General features: G+C 41.9%; 2 protein-coding genes across 2 annotated transcripts in view; one reads left to right on the top strand and one right to left on the bottom strand.

Moving 5' to 3' along the window:
• The window catches only part of Slc22a3 (solute carrier family 22 member 3), a 110,688-nt gene extending 100,414 nt beyond the window's left edge, over nt 1-10,274 (top strand). The window contains exons 10-13 of the mRNA XM_010631163.2: nt 37-145; nt 977-1,089; nt 4,301-4,400; nt 7,971-10,274. Coding sequence (XP_010629465.1) covers nt 37-145; nt 977-1,089; nt 4,301-4,400; nt 7,971-8,010 — 362 coding nt within the window. The 3' untranslated portion in view covers nt 8,011-10,274. The remainder of the gene's footprint in view (nt 1-36; nt 146-976; nt 1,090-4,300; nt 4,401-7,970) is intronic.
• A 10-nt stretch (nt 10,275-10,284) lies between these two features.
• Nucleotides 10,285-22,087, bottom strand: part of Plg (plasminogen) — a 36,598-nt gene continuing 24,795 nt past the window's right edge. Inside the window, exons 13-19 of the mRNA XM_010631045.2 lie at nt 19,888-19,981; nt 18,803-18,923; nt 18,073-18,150; nt 17,509-17,649; nt 15,539-15,645; nt 11,153-11,298; nt 10,285-10,545 (exon numbers count right to left, since the gene is read on the bottom strand). Of these exons, the coding sequence (XP_010629347.1) occupies nt 10,384-10,545; nt 11,153-11,298; nt 15,539-15,645; nt 17,509-17,649; nt 18,073-18,150; nt 18,803-18,923; nt 19,888-19,981 (849 nt within the window). The 3' untranslated portion in view covers nt 10,285-10,383. The remainder of the gene's footprint in view (nt 10,546-11,152; nt 11,299-15,538; nt 15,646-17,508; nt 17,650-18,072; nt 18,151-18,802; nt 18,924-19,887; nt 19,982-22,087) is intronic.

Below are 22,087 nucleotides of genomic sequence, written 5' to 3'. Positions count from 1 at the left end.
ATCTTAACTTCTCTTCCAAATGTTCTGTGTTCACAGGAATACCATGGTTAAGGACAACAGTTGCTACCCTGGGAAGACTAGGGATAACCATGGCCTTTGAAATTGTTTATTTGGTAAACTCAGAATTGTACCCCACAACATTACGGTAATTCCAACATACATGTCATAGTTTCTCCTAAGCTCTCTGCAGCCAAATGTTTCCTTAGCTTTCCTAATACGTAATACATTAGCTGGGGCTGAGTTTAGCCAGTAAAGAAGTAGTCTTTGAGTAGCAGTTGTGTTCGGCATTGCTACCTGCTACATTTCGTAATACAGTACAAGTATTACAATACTTTCCCATGTCAGTTATCCTTATATATAGCTGTGATCTTAGAGAAAAGTACTAAACTTGGAATTAGGAAAACTCTTAGTGCACTTTCTCAGACTGCTGATTAAATTTGTATTCATCACCACTGCTATATTTTAAGGCTGTAACTTCTCTTTTAACCACATTAAGTGTGTAACACTCATGAGCAGCTGGTTATTGAAGAATAATGTGAAACTGTTCATGAAATAGCACAACTTGGGTTTCATATCTGTAGAAATACTCTTCTGGCTACACTTTTCAGGGCACCGAGGTAGCACTCAAGTGTTGTAGAGCAGTATAGTGAATGTTGATAGATGAATGTTTTTCTACCAACACTGGAGGCTTTCTTTTTTCTTTTGGTACCAGGGTTCAAACTCAGAACCTTTCATGTGCAAAGCAGGCAGCAGAACCACTGAGCTAAATCCCTGGCCCTGGAGACTTTCTTACTATCCTCATTGTGAAATAGTATCAAATGGAAATAATTTGCTGAAAGTACAAGAGAAATGTCATTTTCACAGTTAAAAACAATAGAAATGGAAAATGCTGTCACAATCTCTGCTACTCGATATCTGAATATTTTAATTATCCTGAATAAGTAATTTTTACTTAAAACTATTTTCCATTCTGCAGAAACTTTGGTGTTTCACTCTGCTCAGGTTTGTGTGACTTTGGGGGAATCATAGCCCCGTTTCTACTCTTTCGACTAGCAGCCATGTGGCTAGAACTACCTCTGATCATCTTCGGTAAGAACTCATTTTATATGTTATTCTCCAGTGCTTTTCTTCTACAGTCTTTGCAGTAGTACAACCTATTGGTTGCTAGATTTTATATTAATGATATCTATTTCTTCTTTCTGTAACAACTTTCTAAGTTTTTAAGGAGACACTCTGTTCACAACAAAATTTGAAATTTGGAATGGTTTTAATTTACTTCAAAGGGTGATGATAACCATTTGAGTTAACCTTTGTTTAAATTTTCAGATAAAAGCAAGTACCACAAAATCCTTTTATAGTATGGGGGGGCAGAATATAATTTCCAGAGGGCTAAATTAGACCTTCAGTATGTTTAAAAGTCAACGTAAGGACAAATTGTGTTTTTACATGTGTAATATTTACTAATACTAGATCTTAATTTAGTTTGATGCTAAATATGCTATGTTGAAAGAACAGAACACAAAATCCCTTCCACATATCCACATATCCTATTACCTCTTCCACATTCCTCAAATTCACCCCCTTCTTCCCACCTGCGGTCTCCATAGAACTCATGCAGTGACAGAATCCTGGTCTCAGGAGGCACCAGAAGACACTTCCATGCTGTCCCCTGAGTTACTTACACTCTGTCCTCAGCAGTAAAAGACCAGAGTTAGTCCCTCTCTTGCCCTGCCTTTCTTCCATCCCACTTCCTTACTTTCCATAGAAAATGTTTCCATTTCTTGTTCAACAGGTGAAATTTAAATGACAATATTGAGTCCAGGCGGCTGTACATTCTGATTCATGCTAAACTCCTTTGACAGCACTAGGAACAGATAGTCCGCTTCTAACCACTTAATACCACTTATCTTAGTACAAGGCCATTTCAAATGATTTAATGGTTGATAATAAACTCAGTGTCAATTCTGCAGCCAGCATGAAAAGCAAAGAGGCACCACTGTCGAACCAGTACCAGGCATTCAGGCAAAGTGTTGGCTTAGTCCCATGAGACTGCAGTGAGTCTATGGGGAGTACCGCCCAAGCTGGCCGGGGCTGGGCCAGGCCCTGCCCTCCTGGAGCTGGTGGGGAGGGGACCAAGTTCCTGAAAACCCAAGGACAATAGAGTATGAAAAATCCTGAACGTGTTATGTCTCAGGGATGTCAAGGGAAGAGTTTTGGGAAGGAAGGAAGAATCCAGGTCTAGGGTGTGATCTGAAGTGAGAGGAAACTCCCCGTGTTAGGGATAGGGGCTGTGCTCCTAGCAGTAGGAAGGCCTAGGGCAAAGGTCAGAGTCCAGTGTGTGAAGTGGGGCCTGATGGGAATTATCGCCCGGGAGGCAGGCACAGATCATCAAGGGTCTCCTCAGTTGTGCAGAAACTTTGCTCTGTATCTCATGACAGGGGAAGAGCCTGATACTGCTGGGTCCAAAACAGCTAGATTTGTATCTTAGAAATAGGATGCTGATGGCAGATAGGGAATTGAATTAGAGAGGGACTGAGCTGTCTCTGAGGTGACGAAAAGAATGTGATCACTGAGTAAGAGATCATAGTGGCTTGATCTAAGGAGGAAATGGCAGCAGAATGGAGAGGAAGCATCAGGAATTGGATTGGCAGGTGAGATAGTTGACAGGATGGAGTCATGAGATGGGTGGCCCAGGAACAAGCAGATGAAAGACACACTGGTGGGGGGTCGTAGCAGGCTGAGGAGGGATGCAGGATGAGGTAGCTATAAGAAATCAAAATATTGAGAACCTGGGAGTCTGGATGTCACTGAGCCCAGGAGAGAAATGTGGCCTAGAGATGGGAATTCAGAAACATCTGAATATGGATCACTTGTGAAACTGGGGCAGTGGCCAGAAGGTAGGACAGGGGAGCTGAGAAAAGTACAGAGCAGGGAAACCATGAGGGCAGGGTACGGCAGGGCAGGGAAGTCAAGGGAAGGTAGGTGTAACTCTAAACTGGCCAACAAAGCCCAGTAGCAGTGCCGCTGGATCTGAGCAAAGGCAGTTGGTGACCTGGGTGGAGAAGGACCAGGGAGGAGGTGGGGCAGCACAGTGTGCAGTGAGGCTGGATGTATGACATAGGTGACATACTAGGACCGGCTCCTGTCAGCTCACCAGGGCTAAGAATTTTGAGAGTCATTCATTACATACAACTATAATTAAAAATTAAAGTGTATAAAATATATTAAAGGAGACCATAAATATTCAACATTCACCAGTTCCTGTTCCATGTTTTGATTATTATGGGTGATCTTTGGGTTATTTACTGTATCTTTATCAGGTTATTCTACTCTACCTTTCTGGTGGGACTACACTAGGATGGAGCACTACTGCCTGTCTCTTCCCTGGTGCTGCATTCCCTGAGGTTGGGCCAGTAGCTTGAAGTGCCCATGCCAGGAGTGTTTATACCATGGAAACAGGCTATGTCAGGGCTTTATTGTACAGAGCCAGAAATTAGACATTTACCAGCACACTGCTAGGTGTGAGAAATAGGCAATTACAGTGTTTCCTGTGTTTGGACTCCAAAGAACAGAAAGGGGAGGATAGTAAGTGGAGGAGGATGAGGCTAGCAGACAGTGGAGATGAGCATTTCAGTGTGTCGGAATTCTCCTACTGATAGGATGAAGATGCTGGAGAGTAATCAGTATAATAAAGACCCCAAAAGAGGGACTAAGTGAGACCTCATGGGAAGGAGAGGATGCAATTAAGTTTTAGAGTCAGGAAAGGGAAGAGGAGGGGATCCTCTCTAGTTCTGCTTTCCCTCTGAAGCAGGAGGTGAGACCTTCAGTGCTTAGCTTGGTTGATACTCAGTAAATACAGTCATGCACCACATAAGGACATTTTGGTCAGTGACTCACAATATCATCCTGTGGTGATCCCATAAAACTAATGCTTAGTGATGTCATAGCTATTTTAATTTGCATAAATATACAGTACTTTAAGATGTTCACACAAAAAAGAAATCACCTACAGGTGTATCTCTCAGACCATCTTCCTGTCATTAAGTGACACAGGACTGTAACTGTTAAAGGTATGAATGAACAGATGTATGCCAATAGTCCAGAGCCCATGGTATGGTACAGGATTTGAGGAAGGTGGGGAACATTTGAGATCCTGGAAGAGCTGAGTAGGGTGAACAGAGGATTGCTGTGGTTGAGAGGGCAACTTAAGATCCATGAGCCTAGCAGCTTCCAGAGCAGGCCAGGAGCCAGGGGGGCCAACCTATGCATCTACAGTGGTAACACCTTTCCCCTTCTGCAGGTATCTTGGCATCGGTTTGTGGTGGCCTTGTGATGCTTTTGCCTGAAACCAAGGGTATTGCCTTGCCAGAGACAGTGGATGACGTTGAAAAACTTGGCAGGTATTGTACAAAACTCAGCACATTCCAAATCAAAGCAGCATTTTAAACCCTTGGGCAAAAGGTGCTGTTGAGAAAATTGAATTTCCATAGGAAATGATGACATTAAATCTCCTCTTCATGTAGTGTAGTAAGAAAAAAATTGTTGAAGATTTTTAAAAACCCATGATATAAAAAAGTATGTACTATTTTTAAAATGTGGTTGGGAAGCATTTCCAAGTAAGGTGTTAAAAATCAGAAGAGATCTAAAGAAAGGGACTGGTATGTCATAGAACGAGGTAACATAAATGTGTATTAATAGGAAACTAAGAAAAAGATGATCATTCCACTGTGGGTTACTACACAAAGATGGAAAGAAGTGAAGGCTATCTACATGGAATGCATGGGAAGCTTCTTGAGATTGATTACAAAATGAAACAAGAACAATGTGCTTTTATATTTATTAAAAAATAAGCCAGTAACAATCCCTGTGTGTAGCTATATGAGAAGATAGAAGGCAGACAGTTGACAGAAAAATAGATGATGGGTAATATATCATTGCTAAGTGAAGATGGGCAGACAGACAGATCAGATAGATGGAAGAAAGAGAGATTGAGTTTGGGGGAGAGGGATATAAATATAGGGATACCTTGGTTGTCAGTCGGCTCCAAGCTCTAACTTTCGACTGCTTGAATAGCAGTATTTGAAAGAAACCTGAACAGTGTTCACAACTTTGCTCGATAGTCAAACCAAAAATCCAGCTTGAACAAAACCTGTATGTGCTGAGAGTGAGTCGCTCATCGCATCTAGCCATGGACACAAAGAGGCGACACTTCAGTCTAAAAGCCACTCACCCAGACAGAATACAGTACTTGTGTTAGTGAGTTAAAACATTTGTTACTGTGCTGTTTGGGGCACTTTATTTGCATAAAATATTGTAACCATGGCTCCAAAGAAAGTGATACCAGCAGTAAAACTAAGAGAAAAAACTGTGAGAACCTTTGCAAAATTTGTTAAGGTCCTGGAAACTTTTGGGCCTCAGAACCAATTATTTGGTTTTCCATTATTTCTTATGGGAAAAATATTTCCATTTTTGAACTTTTGGGTATTCAAACACAAATTTGGAAGGAATTGAGTTTGACAACCAAGATATCACAGTAGTTAGCGTTCAGTGAATATATTGGAAAAGATACCAACATATAAAAAGCTATGTTGATAAAAATTCACATTGTACCAATTCTCATTTTATGTTTGAAATTTGTCATAATAGAAAGAAAACATAACTACAGAAATGAATGGTTAATAATGTATACCCTCTGGGGATGGAAACGTGGTAGAAGGGGATGTGGAAGGGAGGACCATCTTTTTACCTAGATAGACTTCTATAGTGTTTGATTATTCTTCAGTTAGATCACATGATGTGGTATTACTTGTATAATTTAAAAAATAAGTTACCATCTAATTTTTAAATAAAATTTAATCTTTTTAATAATGAAATGAGAATGTGGACCTCTAAATGTATAAAAATGTATCAAAAACATTCATAAAAATACTACATTTTAATAACTTTGAGGTAGTTTTTCCTTCACCTGTAGATTGGGAAGAGGGTAGAAGCTGACATTTTAAAAGCACTTCTGTTATTAATGGTTTTACATATGTTATTTCACTGAATAATCAAAGCAATCTTATAAAAATAGGAATTTTTAATCTCCTTTTTTCTAACCAGGAATTCTGAATGGTTTCTCAGCTTTTAAAAACTAGAACTAAGGGTGATATTGTCAAGTACAAGTATGACTCCATTGCTGTGTGTGGTTTCATTTTATGCTGTGACCTATCTGTGAATTTGTTTTACATAGTGAGCATCCCTCTGGTAGAACTGGAAAATCTCTTCTTCTGTTCTTCTTTTCTTCCATTACCTAGGGACTATTGCCCTCTCCAGAGTCAGGGAACCACTACCAAAGGTCCCCTGAGTGTTTTATCAGAGCTTTAAAACTTTGTACAGTATAGCTAACTTAATTCAATGATCTTTTTTGTTCTGTTTTCTGAAGCCATTTGAAAAACAAGATTGATTAATCACCTTCCAGAACTTCCCTAAGAAAGGTTTCAAAATGAAATCACCTACTGATGGGATGGGCCAATCAGAGGATGGGGCATTTCCCTCAACAAGGAAACCCAGTAGACTCTTGTGCTTGTCTGGGAGGAAAGGGATTGACAGTGGCTTATTCCCTACCCAGACCCCCACTTGTTTTACCTTAGAACAATGTGATGTGAGATTTGGGATGGGGTGCACCATCTCTTTATGACACCGTTGTCTTGTAAAACGAAGTTAAGTGAATCAAAGAAGTGAATTATAGTTATTAAAACTGTGTAACATCCTTTGAAGCCTTCTGCCATGGTAGTGTCTTCTCCATCCAGAAAGGGGACATGCCGGGCTAAGTGGTCATCACTAACAATGACTTGGAGGGGAGATGAGGGTGGCGCCAAGTCCTCTTACCCCAGTTGTAGCCATACTTGAAGATCAGGAGAAAAGAGACTGTTCAAGAAGGTTCCTGAAATAGGGGGTGGGGGGATAGTGAAGAAGGAAACAGAGTTGTCTGAAGAATAAGAGGTCAGTAGGGTGAGAGGAATTTCTCATGGGTTTATGCTTGCCTCACTTGGGCAGAATTATGGGTCAAAAGAGAGGAGGAGCTCAGAACTGTTTATTGGAGGCAGAACCTCCCTGGGGCTACAGACTTCCAGCACTGCAGGACTGAAGCCTTCATCACATTTGCAGCCACACTAGTGACTGCGCTCTCTCCTAGCCAGAGGCCCTGCATTCTTCCTGTGATGCCCTTGTTCCTGATCCCTACTCAGGTTTTCTCTCTCACTCATCAGGAAAAAAATGGAAGAAAGAGAGTGTCCTTTGGATCAGGACTCTGCCATAAATTCAGTCATATTAGTTAGATTAAGCAACTTGGATAATGGAGATATTTTTTTGAGGGGGATCCTAAATATTGTGCAGGAAAAATGAATATCCATCTGATGTATAATCATGAAGAATTATACCAACAAACATTTAAGTTGCACAGATTCTTTTAATGTTTTTGTGATTTTCATAGTAAAAAGCAGAGTAAATTGATTATACCTAGTCCCTGCTCTTGAAAAAGAATCGGAGAGCCTGATTTACAGGTGTAAAAACTAAGTTCATTAATTATGACACATGACTATTTACTCTAGAATGACACTACTTAGCATCAAATTGCTTAAACCTGTTGGTGTATTCCCTTTTAAAACTGCAGGGAATTATTCTATCATTTCTACTGTCTTCTGTTACTTCAGCAGCTCATTTCTAAGCCATCTGTTGTTTAGTAGAAATTCATGAGAAACTTGCAGATTATAATGCTAATTAACCCCTATACAAATCAAAGTGAGTCACAGAGGTAATTATTTTGGCTACCTTTGAGTTGGGTTGCTAATGAGATGCTATGCGTGAGTGTATTTGATCAAAACCAACCATGCTACTGAGTAGTAACAAGATTTTCTTCTAACTGGTTGCATGGTTGCTCACAAGGACTTTATCTTTTCTCCTTTGTTTTGTAAATTCACATCCCCTAGCAGGAAAAAGAAAACCCAGGTTTCCAGCTCTCACTTGTGAGACCCCTGCAAAGCCGGAGGAAGGAGCTTTTGGAGTCCATCCTCCTGGAGAAACTGAGCCTCCAGAGATGTACCTGTGCACTTCAGCTTCATTACGCAGTGCCGATTCAAGTGTCTTTACCATATAAAGACCTGCAGACTATCCAGAGTATTTTTATACAATATTGGATTTCAGATTTTTCATGCTATTGAAGTTTCTGGGAGCACATGATACGTGACTGGGTGAGCAAAGAACATACTCAATGCACCACCTATCCTGTTTGTTTTTTCTAGTGTTGGGATCAGCAGTCTCTGACTCATTCAATTAAAGAGGGACAAGAGAAGCCCTACCTGATCCTTATCAGGAATGCAGGCTGTACAACCAAGGATCCAGGAAAGGTGTATGGTGATGCATTCATCACATCTGATTAAAGGACACAGCACAGAGTAAGCGTCAGGAAGAGTCCATGAAGGATGATGATTTGCCCGGGCCACACCAAACTGAGCCTTTGCTTTCTCTGTTTCCTGGTTTCCACACCTTTGTAGTCTGGACAGGTCACGTGTCCCTCCCACCCACTTTCTCTGTAGCATCTGGGGTTCCAGGTACAGGTTAGGCCTCATTCCCTAAATAAGCACAGGTCTGCTATATAATTTGAGGATTTGGTCTGTTATTTTAAAATTAGGTTTGGGTCCTAAGATTATTTGGAATATTTTTGGTTTCCTTTAGTGAACACCTATATTACCAGAAATTCCATTCTTTAGAGAAGAAAACCCACAGATTATGATTTCCTGGGTTTTATGATTTTAAAAGTAATGGGATATTTATGCTATATTTATGAGTTCTGTTCCAATAGTACCTATGGTTGAATGAAAATTATGGATGGTTCTCATTCAATCTTTGCCCTTTGATTTGTCTTGGGAAAAAAAAGCTTATATTTTCATTTAAAGAAAATGTCAATTATATACAAGCTTAAAAAGAGATTAAGTGACTTTAGAGATACTCATAAGAAATTTGACCTTCTATGTTATCAAGACTCTTGAAATGTGAAAATTAAACACAGTGTTCTGCTTTGTGTATTTCATCTGTTATATTTTCGGAATCCAACATATATCTTATGCTGAATTTTTTAATGAAGAACGTAATGAGGATAGACAAAATGAGTAACAAAGGGAAACCTTGCTACTGAAAAAGAAAATTTCTATGAGAACATATATATATGTGGCAGTATTACGATATCGTAAAATAAGCTTGGGGTGTGTGTGTGTGTGTGTGTGTGTGTGTGTGTGTGTGTGTGTGTGGTACTGGAGATAGAACCCAGGGCCTCATGCATCCTAGGTAGGCGCTCCACCGCTGAACTAAAATAAATGTCTTAATCTTTAAAGCACGTCAGAATTTAGCATGAACATTCTATCATCAATGATGGAAATACAGTTTTTTGAGGATTTCATGCTGCATTCATCCCGTATTCACAGACACTGATGGTTTTGCTTTTCTTTGCATCTTTTTGCTGTGAGATGGCGGTTGCGTTTTGATACTATCACCTTTGAATTGTATTTGGAGTTGATATTTTTGTTTCATAACAATAAAACATTTTAAATTATTAAAAAATATCCATTCTTTCTCTCCCTTCTGAACATGTGTCACCATAAAACACTATTGCTGTGCTGCCTGTACTTTCCAAACCTGGCAGCCAGTTAGGGGCAGAAGGTAAAGTGGTCTGTCTTCAACACTTTGGTATCATTCCTGCATTCAGATGTGACCCAGATTCTTACCTGGTCTAAGAGCACTTTCAATGCCTGGTTTACACTGCACACAGCTCTGTGCCATGCCCCATGGGCTGTGCTAAAGTTGAGTCATCAGTAACAGATTTAATTCCTAGGAATAGTACTTGTTTTGACTCCCCTCATGTGTGGCAGCTTTGAAAACATTCATTTCAGTGCCAGGAAAAAAAGGCACTAAAGATATATATCAAGCCACCTTTAATTGACACAGTCAATACCTGGGTACCTTGCTAAGACCTCTCAGTGGTCTTATAGGCTTCTTAGTCATAAAAGCAACAATTCCTTGTGAAAATGAGATCACTTTGGGTTTTTTCCTTGAAACTGGTAGTATGAAGAGCATAAAATGTTCTTCTCCCATGCCAAAAAAAAAAATAAATCAAAGAAAGTACAGAGTTTATTTAGAACAAATGCCATAGCTATGTGGCCTTACTATTAGAATCCATGGACAAGATTTATTCACAAAAATATAAAAAATGCCAAGAGTTGGCAGTAGATGGCAACTAAGTACAATGTCTTAGTCTGATTACTGTCAAATTATTTCTGAGCTTTCTAAATTCCGTACCCATGTTCCAGCTTCTAGGTAAGCTGATGCTTCATTCTGTCACCCATCTGATTAATTAGTTCTCATTATTTCTTCAATCCATTTAACAAATGTTGAAACACGAACATAGACACCAGGCTTATTGGGCCGTGCACAGCCAAGACCCCAGGAAGTGACTCCTTGTAAAATGTACTTGTCCTTCTCGAAGCAGACCAGAGGCCCTCCACTGTCACCCTAGAGACAATGGAGGAAAGTCTATTAGAAGACTAAACAACTCTCCCTTTGTTATGAGTCTCCTCCCCCTGTTAATTCCTAGGTAGATTTTTCTCAGCATTTAAATCAGAAAGGAACTTATTAATAATATTATCATTTGAGCATCTGCAGTGTTTAAGAACTTAGCAAAGTCTATTCAGCAAAACTCCTGTCATCTGGTCTTCCCTGGGAACCAGTCCCTTGTGAACACTGTCCTTATCCCCTCCTGCCTTGGGGCTTCCCTCTGGCCCAGCTCGCCTGAGCACACTTGCCAAGAAGTGCAATGGGTCTCTGTCCTGGACCCTCAACCCCTTCCCTTCTGCAAAGCCTCCCAACCCAGTCCCAGTTCACCAAGAAGGCACATGGCCTGTGGAAGTTACAGTACCAACCACTCCCTGACTGTTAGCCTGAGAAATCTTAGATTCTCTGCATAACCCTCGAGGCAGGCACAGGGGGCTTCTCAGCAGCATTGTGACTGGGGCTTTGGGCTGGCAAATCCTTCTCACTTTGCCAGTTTGGAACTGAAAGCTTCATGGGACCGAGTCAGGCCAGAACAAGACTGATATGAGTCTCCTTAGTCCTTTCTTACCTGGCAGCTGTCCGTGCCACCAGCCAAATGCCCAGCACAGAGCTCAGTGGATTTGACTCTGCCATTCAGGTACTCAAAGCGGTTGCACACTTTATTCTCAATCACAGGGAGCTGGGCCTCCTTGAGAAAACCAGCGCCGTAGGTTCCTGTGAGTAAAGAGACAATTACTGGGTCCAAACCTGTTCTCAAGGAAACTTCTAGAACAACAGAGCAACAACAACAGGTCTCTTGTTTGTTGGGACAGCCAGACAACACAAGGAGCCAGTCCGAATAGTATTAGAACCCTTTGATACTTGAAAGTCTAAACTTTGTCCAAGATGTTATGCTCCCAAGAATTGCACTTAACAAGCTGAGCTTCTTGATGGTGTTTAACTGTTGGTTTGTTTACTTTTAAAACTATAAACAAATTATTTTAATATGCAAAAGAAGTTTGAGAAATACAAGTGCTACTATTTTTATATATTCTTTTTCAGGCTTTTTTATGCTTCATTGACTACCTAGACCACATCATACAACTTCAAACCTTGATTTTTTTTTCACTCGTCGTTATAACATAAGGACTTTTTAATTAATTTTACAGTCTTTACAACATTTTAATAGAGTGTGACTGCTCAGCGGCTGTGAGGTCTCCTTTTTCGGGAGAAAGGAAAATGTTCTGGAAATAGGGTGATGGCTGCACAACATTTCCAATGAACTAAGTGCCACTGGGTTGTACTTTGCAAATTGGTTAAATGGTAAATTTTATTTGCTCATATTTTATTGTAATATAAAAGAAGAACTATCATTCACTGAGAATTAACCTCACGCACAAATTCATCCTCTGATGCATCTCATTTAATCCTCCCACCGGCCCTATAAACGGGGCGCTGTAATCGTCCCTGGTGTCCAGTTAAGGAAACAGAGGGTGAAGAGGTTGTGTTGTTTGCCTTGAACTTGGGTCTGTGAATTTATTACCTGGATCCTGCATCACCATGCTTGTTGGCTCCTATCCTTGCTTCTAATGTTCTACATCTCTGCATATGCAGTTGATTCTAGTCTCTAATATTTTCCCAAGTCTAAGTTTCCTGAAACTATATAGACATATTTATGACTCCCAAGAACATTGCCAAATTATTTTCTAAAAAGATATGAAAGTGTAAAATGCACAGGGAAAACACACTCCATCATACCTTATGAGTATCCCTATTTCAATATCATTAAAATGTTATCTTTTTAAAAAATACTAGTTAATGTAACAGGTCGAAGTTATCTTGATTATTTTCCTAATTTACACTTGCTTAACAATTAGAGGGGAAATTTTCCTGTGTTTGTTTTACTAGTTGTATTTCTTCTCTTTGTGAAAAATTGCCTTTTTCTCTCCTTGCAAAATTGAAATAGTATTTGCAGACTTACTAGGAAAAAAAAATGCTGTTTTTCCAGATGGATACATCAAGGACATCTCAGCATTTGTGCAGATAATCCAGTTTTCCAATTCTGTAAGCCCAGGCTTTCCCCAGGGCTTTGCAACAACTCTGCTTTGCCAGAACAGCCAAGAAATGACAGCTATCTCTTCCCTAAAGATGCTGAACTTAGATGACTGACTGTCTTACATTCAGAAAACTTGGGCTTAATCTGAATAGCACCAGAGCCCATAAGAGGCTTGTCTGAATGTCATGGTCCAAAGCTAAGCTCAACACAGGCTGGGCAGCTGTCCTGGCCAAAGGTCCTAACTACTAAGGATTGAGCAGGAGGGAGCATTGCTTAAACTTACTAGAAAGGAGTGCTTTTCTCAAACATTCTGCCGAGCCAAGGCATGATGGCCATGCTTGTTGTCCCAGCACTCTGGGAGCTTGAGGCAGAAAGACTGCAAGTCCAACACCACCCTGGGCATTTTAATGACTTATTCTTGCATCTGCTTTTTCAGCAAGAGAGACATTTTGACATGGGGGAAAAATCCACCTCTGGGTTAGTGGAAGTTGGTATGGTCTGTAGGGACATGCTGCCATCCCGTGGCCAAAGTAGAGAAAGCGCTTCTGGGAACCCACAGACCGTGGGGACCTCAGAACAGAAGCTCTGTTTGGGGAAGAAAGGGGTGGCAGGGAGATCCAACAGCAGTAGTAGGTCTACATGCCTGGGCAGAACTGGTGAGGGGCTGAGGTGGGGGAATCCCTCATCCTCAACTCCGAATTTATGCTTGGAATGTGAAAGTCAGAGAAAGTCTTGGAGACAAGGAGAGACTGGAAGAATTTGGATCTCACACTGGGAAGGTGAAATGTTAATCCATCTGCAGTCTTTATGGCCATGAAGGAAGTTGGTAAGTAGACCTGAGTTAACGTTATGTGACCCGTGGTCCAGTTAATACTCCGAGAATTATTTCCTTAGTACATGTGTGGCAGGACTGAGAGTGACAAGGAGTCCAGAATAGGATGGTGGTTCAAAATATGTAGGTAGGATTGGAACAGAAGAACCCATGAACACACTCGATGTTAGGCAGAACTGGACTCCATCAGGGGTCAACTGCACATTGGCTATGTGATAACCGTGATGCTGATGCTGATGCTGATGGTAGTCGTGATGGGGACGGTGGCAGTGGCAAAGATGGTGAAGACGGTGGGGTGATGATGGCGGTGGTGCGGTGGGGAATGTTGATGTGCGATGTGCGGTGGTGATAATATTGATAGCAGTGATTGTGACAATGATCATGATGATGATGACGGCCACAGTGGTGACTGAAGGCGGTGGTGGTGGTTAGGATGGTCTGGTGCACAATCTTAATGCCCTTGATGATCTTGCAGGGTGGTACAAATGAGAAAACCAAAGCTTTACAGGAGTTAAGTGACCGGGTAATATCACTTGGAAGATGACGGAGCCCTGTCCTTATGATCTTAAGACCATCTTTAACCAAGATAGTGTAGAGGATATATGTTGTTTTTCTGGCTGCCGAGCAGCCTTTCACCCTGCATTGCATAAGCCTATTGAGTGATCGACCCTATGCCCCTCTGGGTGTGAGTAGGGTCCTGCCCCCAGCTCTAGGGTGGAGCAGATGTTGCAGGTTTGAATCAGCCATGACCAGAGTGGATAGATGTGTTGAGTGCAACCTCTCACAACTGGGAAAGTGGCCTTCCTTTACCTCTCAGCAGAGCCAGTATCAGAGCCAGCACTGGATCTGCAGCCACAGGGGAAGCCCCTATGTGCTCCAAACAGTACCCAGACCATAGTTGGAGTATGTCTGAGGTTTGAGTTAGCAAGAGGGCCAGCAGAGTTTTCAGCTCACTACAGACTTCCTCTTTTTTGTTTAATCTAATTTAAATGGATTTTCTGTCAGTTGCAAGAGTCATATTGAATACAGATATATCCCCTATCTTTAAGAGAACAGCCATTCCTGGAGCACTGGGCATGTGAATGGTGCTCTATGCCCTTTCTCACCGCTTCTCTATACACAGCCCTGCAGCCTCTCATTTTTCATCCTTGGAAGCCACTTGTGAGCTTTTGGGACTTTTTTAAACACCTAAAGCTGATGAGACATGCAGTTTCTGCTGTCTTCCTGCATGTGCCATGAGCCTCAGATTCTTCATGTATAAAACAGGGAGGTTTGCATTTTTAAATCTATACCTTCCCCAGGAGATGCTTCATTTTCCAAGTTTCCTCTCGCTTGGCCTTAGTGCCTCAGACTCAGAAGTATGGAAAGGGGGAATAAGAAGTTTGTTTTTGTTCTTTTTTTAAGCCATAAAACCTCTCTTCAATGCAAGCTCTCTGCAACTCAAGGCAGAGCCATTGGCCTCACTAACACTCCTGAGAGGCAAAGATCCACATAAAAAGCCAAGCCTGAGGGATGTAGTTATTATCTGCGCATACGCAAAGAGAAAGTTTCCCAAAGTGGAATGCAGGTGCTGATTCCAGATCCTGCACTTAGGCATTCTCCTGGCCCGACACCCCATTACCTGATACCAAATGCCATCCTTGACCAGGAGCCCTGAACTTCCTCTTCTTTCCCAACTTCTAGCCTTTCCCTTTCCTAACAGCATCTCACACACACCCATCTTATGGGATGAAGACTCGAATAGCTATAATTTTTATTGTTTTGTGACATGTTTGGGAACCTAGTATGGCTAACATCCCATGAAAAAAATCATGTAGCACTCTTAATTCACAGGCTATGTCAAAACCCTCTTACCTGGAGAAGCAGTACTAACATGGCAAGTAGGGGGTAAGAGACTCAAAGAAGTGGTCCCCCTCCCCTTGTCCATGATCCTTAATGACATTATGGAGACATAGGCAGCAGAAAAAATCAGGAGAGGGCTGATTTTCATGGAGAAAAGTTAGTACAACTCTCTCCAAAATGCTCATTTCTCATGAAGGCTGTATGTCAAAATTAAGCAATTACACAAACCTTTGAGTTCATCTCACCTTTGGTTTCTCCCCAGCCAGTGATATAGCATAATGTCCGGTCAGCAACCATGTAATTTGAGGATGGCAGACAAGCTGGGATTATTTTGTCAGTGATGATAGCAGGACTGAAAGGGGAAAAAATCAAAAGTTGTATTTCTGCCCGGCTAGAAACTTCTTCTCTTCATCTATGGATCACCTAAACCTGCCTCAAAGACCCACGACCCTATGAGTATTTCCTCACTTCATCCTGAAAGTTACTTTTCATCCTCACAGTTGTCTACAGTTTCCTGTGAACTGAACACATGTAATGTTTCATTTTAAAAGTATCAACTGTGTGTAAGAAACTACTGGCTTCCATTGCCTCTAGGCATAGGGGTGGCCAAGCCTCCTTTGGGATGCATATCCTGGACACAATTGGAATTTTATGCCAAGTACTTCCTTTTCTGTTATTTTAAGAGGCCTTGCTAAGGAGGTAGACCGTGTAGCCAAACAGTGTCATGGGCTCGAGTAACAGCTGACACTCGTGTGACCACAGTGAACTGCTCCATATTTGGGATCCTCAGTCTCCTCATCAGTAAACATCACAAGACCATGGTTGTAAAAAGCCAGTAGAGTAATGGATACTAAGTGAAAGAGGATTGGAAGTAAGCACCTGGCATAAACAAAATGATATTGTTTCCAAAGAACATTTACCTGCTTAGAGTTCCAGGGACTCTCAAATATTAGAACTTTGATTTTGAGACCCAGTTCCACTATAGTGAGTTCAAGAAGAAAAAGGATTAGAAATGAGAAATATTTTCTTCTAGTTAAGAATCATCATTGTTGCCAACTTCAAAGCAGATACACTTTTCTGGAGGCGCCAGAACAGAGCCAGCCCTCTTACCTGGATGTTGCTCTATGGATTCCCTCATGGGACACCGTCTTAGACTCTTGGCATGTGGAGGATATAAGAGGGACGCTAAACTCAAAACACATTGGCCTACTAGAAAACACTTCCAGAACCTAGATTTTACTAAATTACTCATTCAAGCCATCAGATGGCCCCAAGTCTCCGAGGCCAAGGGGAAAGGGGACCTTGCGTTTGACTATTTGCTAGAGGGCTGGAGAAGGACATTGGAGAGTATAAAGGAAATCAGCTGCTTTTAAGGCTAGTTTCCTTCTTTCCTTTATAGAATGTCAAAATATCCCAAGCTATCAACTCTCAGTTTACAGACCCACAAGTCACTCATGTTTGTGACCAGACCTAGAAGCACAGTGCTCAGACTCCTGACCACAATCTCGTGCTGGCCCAGACAGCCTTCGTCACTGCCAGCAGTGTCACATTGTCATCTGGAACCCGTCAGCCACAGCTCCGCGTGCCCACTGCCTGTCCCAAACACGTTTCTCAAAATAGCTGTCTGTTTGTGACCTCTCCACTGGGATCTGTTTGCAAATATTCCTAACTTTGTGACATCAGCAAAGTTATTGCTCTTCAGGCTTAACAATAGGAAAAATAAAGCCAAAGAAGATAAGGATGACATAATTTGCATTTGTGCATTGTTTGTGCATGTTTGCTTTATTTTTACTTTGTGGTTTTTAAGGAGTGCTTTGAAATACATAATCTCACTTGATTCTGTCAAACACAGTATGTTGAGAAGAGACTTGTCTGCTGGAATAATTGAATCATTCTCTAATCCTGAGTATGTATGTTCACCAGTGATGTTAACAGAGTTTTAGGGGTCACAGTGGACCTCATTTGTCAACTCACTTTTTTTCCACAAGAAGAAACTCAGTCCTGGTGCTTTCCTCGGGAACACAGCTAGCATGCTGCAGGACTGGGGCTGAGTCCTGGTTTTCTGATGAGGTTTGATGGTGTTTTCTCAAACTCTTATGCCTTTCACAGCATAGACAGTACCTCCCCTCCACTGCACCACAGTTACAGTTTCTAAAACCCAGGGGTGAAACAAATGTCTTCACTGAGTTTAGGGTACAACAAGGTGAGCTGGTACCTGCTTAGCTTCAGTAGGGCAATGTCTGCTCGGTGGGGCTCCAGGAACAGCTTAGCCACATCTTTTTGCTGCACATGTGATTCAAGACTGGTTTCTTGGTGTGCACCCAGAATGACTTTGTAATATGCTGGTCTCAAAGACCTAGAAGAGATGGTGATGTCAGGAGAAAAATATAGTCCAGCCCCTTCAATGGGTGCCCTCCCATGTTATCCACATCACATTGTCCCCAAGACCCTCAGCCATGAGGATCAGTGACTCCAAAGTGGCAAGAAATGAAATTCATGATTTGCTTGAAGCTGGCAGTTAAGAACTCCTGGGAACAGTGCCCGTTGCAGTTCCTGGTTCTGTCTGTGGTTTTCCCAGGCCCACAGAGTTACCCATATTAAGTGTTTTTTTCTGCAGTTTCTAGAAACACTTCCCTCCCGTCTCACCCAATTGCCTTGGCAATTCTGCCGTAGGCTTCTGTATATGGCCTCCCTGGTTCCTGTGTCACTGCCACCAAAGGAAAGGAGGGAGGAGGAGAGTCTTAGGAGCAAGACCTCATGCCATTTACCCAGAACATACTTCTCCAAGCAGTGGGCCGCAGTCAACACCCACTCCGGGGCTATCAAAGTGCCTCCACAGAAGTGCCTCAAGTCAAGCCTGGGAGAAAGAAAAATGCCAGGATCTTAGTTCAAAGGTCTCTTCCTTTAATTCAACAATTCACAAACGTGTACAAAAGTACTTTTTAGAAGCCTATCTGATAGACTGTACATAACCTGCCCACCTCGTGCAAAAAGTGTCACATTTTTTACAAATATCCCTTCAGTGTTTTCCAGCAACATCAGAGCTTGATATAGGCTACTATATCTACAGATATTTATAATAACAACCCAGAGTTTTTTTAAAATCCCATATTGGCTAGTTTTAAAATAAAGAAGCTAGAAAATATATTTTTAAATTTATATAGCTTTATTTCTTTGGAGAATATAGAAGGAGGGACTGATACTCAGCAGTGTGAATTTGATGTGAAGGTTTTTTGTTTGTTTGTTTTGTTTTATGGTACTGAGGGTTGAACCCCAGTGCTGTCAGCTGTTTATCTCCAGTTTTTTTTTTTCTTTTTTGTTTTTTAGATAGGTTCTCATTAAGTCACTAAATTGCCAAGGCCCAGGCTGGGCTCAAATTTGCAATCCTCCTACCTCAGTCTTCCAAACTTCTAGGATTACAGGCCTGTTCCATTATGCCTAGCTGGTTTGAAGGTTTTATGGAACACACCAAGAAACGTGATATACATGGTTTCAGAGAATGCTCTTACCTTGTTCTAAGACTGACTTGCCAGGGCCAGGAGTGTGGGTTGGCCACACACCCACCTACAACCCTTCCAGGACATTTCTTTGGCTCTACTCGAGGCTTCCCACAGTCATACGAAGTTGGAGCTGTGACTCAGCACGGGGAGAAAGTTGAATTTGAATCAAATTCTGCCATATACTTCAAGAGAAATGCATAACTCATAGCCAGGCTCTGAACTTATCACATCTCAAAGACCAAACCAAATAGCAAAATCATATGCAACTTTTGGAGTGTTTCCTCAAAGTTTCCAAAAGTTGTAGTAGATATCATAGAACCCTCTGCTTTAGAGAAAATGTAAGTGTTATTTATCATTTTGGGGAAAAGTAATAAAATAAATTGATATAATTCAGCATTAGAATGAGATCTTTCTGAGAGTAACTTGGCTGGCACACATGGATATTTGTAATTTTATTCTGACTCGCTGCAACATATTTACTCTGTCATCTATCATCATCACCACTACCACCATCGTCCTCACCCTCTAAACCATGTGGGTGTCCTGAAGACCATACTAATCATCCCGGCCTAAAGGCGCTAAGGTTATTATGTATGTGAGTGTGAGTGTGTGTGTTTTTATGTGGGTGTGTGAGTGTGTGTGTGTATGACCGTAGGTAGCAAAAGTGACTGCTTGGCAGAAATATTGCCTTCTCTCAGTCAGCTTTAGTGAAGCTCCTGCAGGGAGCCTCCTAGGCCTGACCCAAAACCTCAGCATGAACTGACACACTCTTGCCCTTCCCTACCTTTCCTCTCCAGTTACCTCTTGCATGCCCCCTCACATTAGCCTAGCCCACAGTTTCCTGGGAAGTTGGGGTACTGTCCCATCCTTGGTACCCTCCACTAGTGAGACTGAAAAGGTATCCCAAAATGCTTCTCTGTGGTCTGCAGCCCTAAAAAGTCCTCAGAAATACATAGGACAGCCATCTCCTCCCTAGAAGCACTCATCCCTTTAAGTTTGGGGAGTTTGTTTTTATAGATCATTATCAGGGCCATGATTGCATTTATTTGAGAAGTGTTCTCCTAAAAAAAAAAAAAAAAAGCAAAGCAACTCACCACACTGAGGGATATCACAATAGTCATAAAGTTTTGTTGGATTCGTTGTATAGCACCAGGGGCCATTGACGTCACCGTCAGGGTTTCTGCAGTACTGAAAAGAGTCAGGCACTTGAGATATAGCTCCTCTGGGGCAGAGCAGGGACAAGGGTCCTGAGACAGGCACATTTCATTCCAGTCCTCCCAAGATGAAAGGAAATGTCCCTTCCTTCCTTACCCTCCCCTCTCTTTCTTTCTGCCTTTTGTTCTTCCTTCCTTTCCTCTTTCTTTCTTTCTCTCTTTTTTCTTTTTTGACAAAGTTACTTTATTTTGGCTGCTTATAAAGCATTTGAGTCACAGGATACCCTTATTCATGTCTCCTTTCTCAAAAGTTAGAGAACACATAAAGACAGCTTCCTTCTGGGAGCCTGGATCATTAGAGATCTGAGAGACTCAGCCATGGAGGACCATGGAACAATACTGACTCATCTTGTCCCTGCTGGCTTCAGCAGTCCTCTACCCTGACTGCTATTGGTTCAGAAATATTTATTCTCATGAATCATGTGCCCTCCATGGGTCAAGACAGAAACTCAGTGTCTTCCTTTCCCTCCCTGTGATATTTGACATAATAAATATATATTGTCTCTCCTCCATAGTTTCTGACATACAGCTCCTAAGACCATTTCCTGAGTGATGACATCTGACATGGAGCTCCTAAATGCCTTGGAATTTCCCAGGCAGTAGGCGTATATTTTATTCTAACGAGGTGACTCTTGGGGCTCCTATGCAGCTTCAGGATGGAGGCTGGCTACCAGGGGAACCAACCGTGTGATTAAGAAGTTGAAATTTCTAGCCTCACCCTCTGACTTCCAGGGAAGGAGAGATGCTGACAGCTGTGTTGATCGGTGTTATGGCTGTGTCTACATGTGCCCCAAAGCCTCATGCACTCATAGGTGGGGGGTTTGGAGGTGGCTGGATCTACAGTGTGGTGCTTGCTGGCTTTAATTCACAATGTGATGCTAGGATTAAGAGTAGCTATCTTGGGAGGGGTGCTTGGATAAAATACAAGGAACAGAAAGAGGGCTGCTGCCGTCATTACTTGTCCATCATTGCTTGGTTGGTGTTTGCTGCCTTTTGCCTGCCCTGCTTTGCCATGAACGGTTTCTCCTCTGTGGTGCCCCTCTGCCATGCCACCCTGCTTTGGAGCCAACCAACTAGGAACACAAACCTCTACAAACTGTGAACTACAATAAACCTTTCTTACTTTAGCTTTGAGTGTTGGGTATTTTGTCTCAGCAATGAGAAAAGTAACTAAGACAATCAGTAAAGATCAATGTTATAACCAATCATGCTGATGTAAACAAGCCTCCATAAAAAACTAAAACACAGGGTCCAGAAGGGTTCCAGATAGTGGAACACATGGTGGTGCCTTGAAGGCACTTCTCCCAAGGGGACTTAGAAGGACCTCCCCCAGTCCTTGCCCTCTGTGCCTCTTCTTCTGGTTGTTCATCTATACTCTCTGTCATATCCTTTGTAATCAACAAATTAAAACAAACAAAAACATAAATAAGGCATTTCTCCGAGTTCTATGAGCCACTCTTGAAGATTAACCATACTTAAGATGGGAGTCGTGGGAACCCTGAATTACAACCGGTTACACATACATTACCTGCAACTAACATCTGAAGCAGGCCAGTTTTGTGGGACTGAGTCTTTATTACCCTTTGAGATCTGACCCTATTTCCAGGTGGAGAGTATCAGAATTGAGTTAAATTGTAGGACAACCCTGCTCACGGAGAATTCCTTGAGAAGAAACACCCCATGTATCTTGTGACAGAAGTGTTAAATGGTGAGAGTGAAAAACTAACTTGGTTTTTCTTATATCTCAAACATCCCCGACATGTTCCCAAATTAACCCATCCCAGAGACAGTGCGAAACCAGGGGAAATCCTACTGTGGGAGTCCTCGTGACCTGTTAAGTTCTAGCTAGATGCTCCCACACCAAAGCTCATGTGCTCATAGGCAGGCCTTTCAAAAGACGAATGGATGATGACGGCATTGTAGTTGACTTGCTATGGGGCTTGGTCAGAAGAGATGGGTCACAGGGGAGTGACTAGGAAGTGTATATCTCTGTCGCAGTTCCTTCCTTCACTCACCGCTTCCTGGATGCCCATGCCATGAGCAACTCTCCTCTACTGTACCCCTGTGTCATGCTGCCCTG

This window comes from Fukomys damarensis, unplaced genomic scaffold (genome assembly GCF_012274545.1).
Source record: "Fukomys damarensis isolate Sample0158 unplaced genomic scaffold, DMR_v1.0_HiC HiC_scaffold_14, whole genome shotgun sequence".
Taxonomy (NCBI): domain Eukaryota; kingdom Metazoa; phylum Chordata; class Mammalia; order Rodentia; family Bathyergidae; genus Fukomys; species Fukomys damarensis.
The sequence above is the reverse complement of the archived record's forward strand: the minus strand, read 5'-3'. Positions and strand labels throughout refer to the sequence as shown.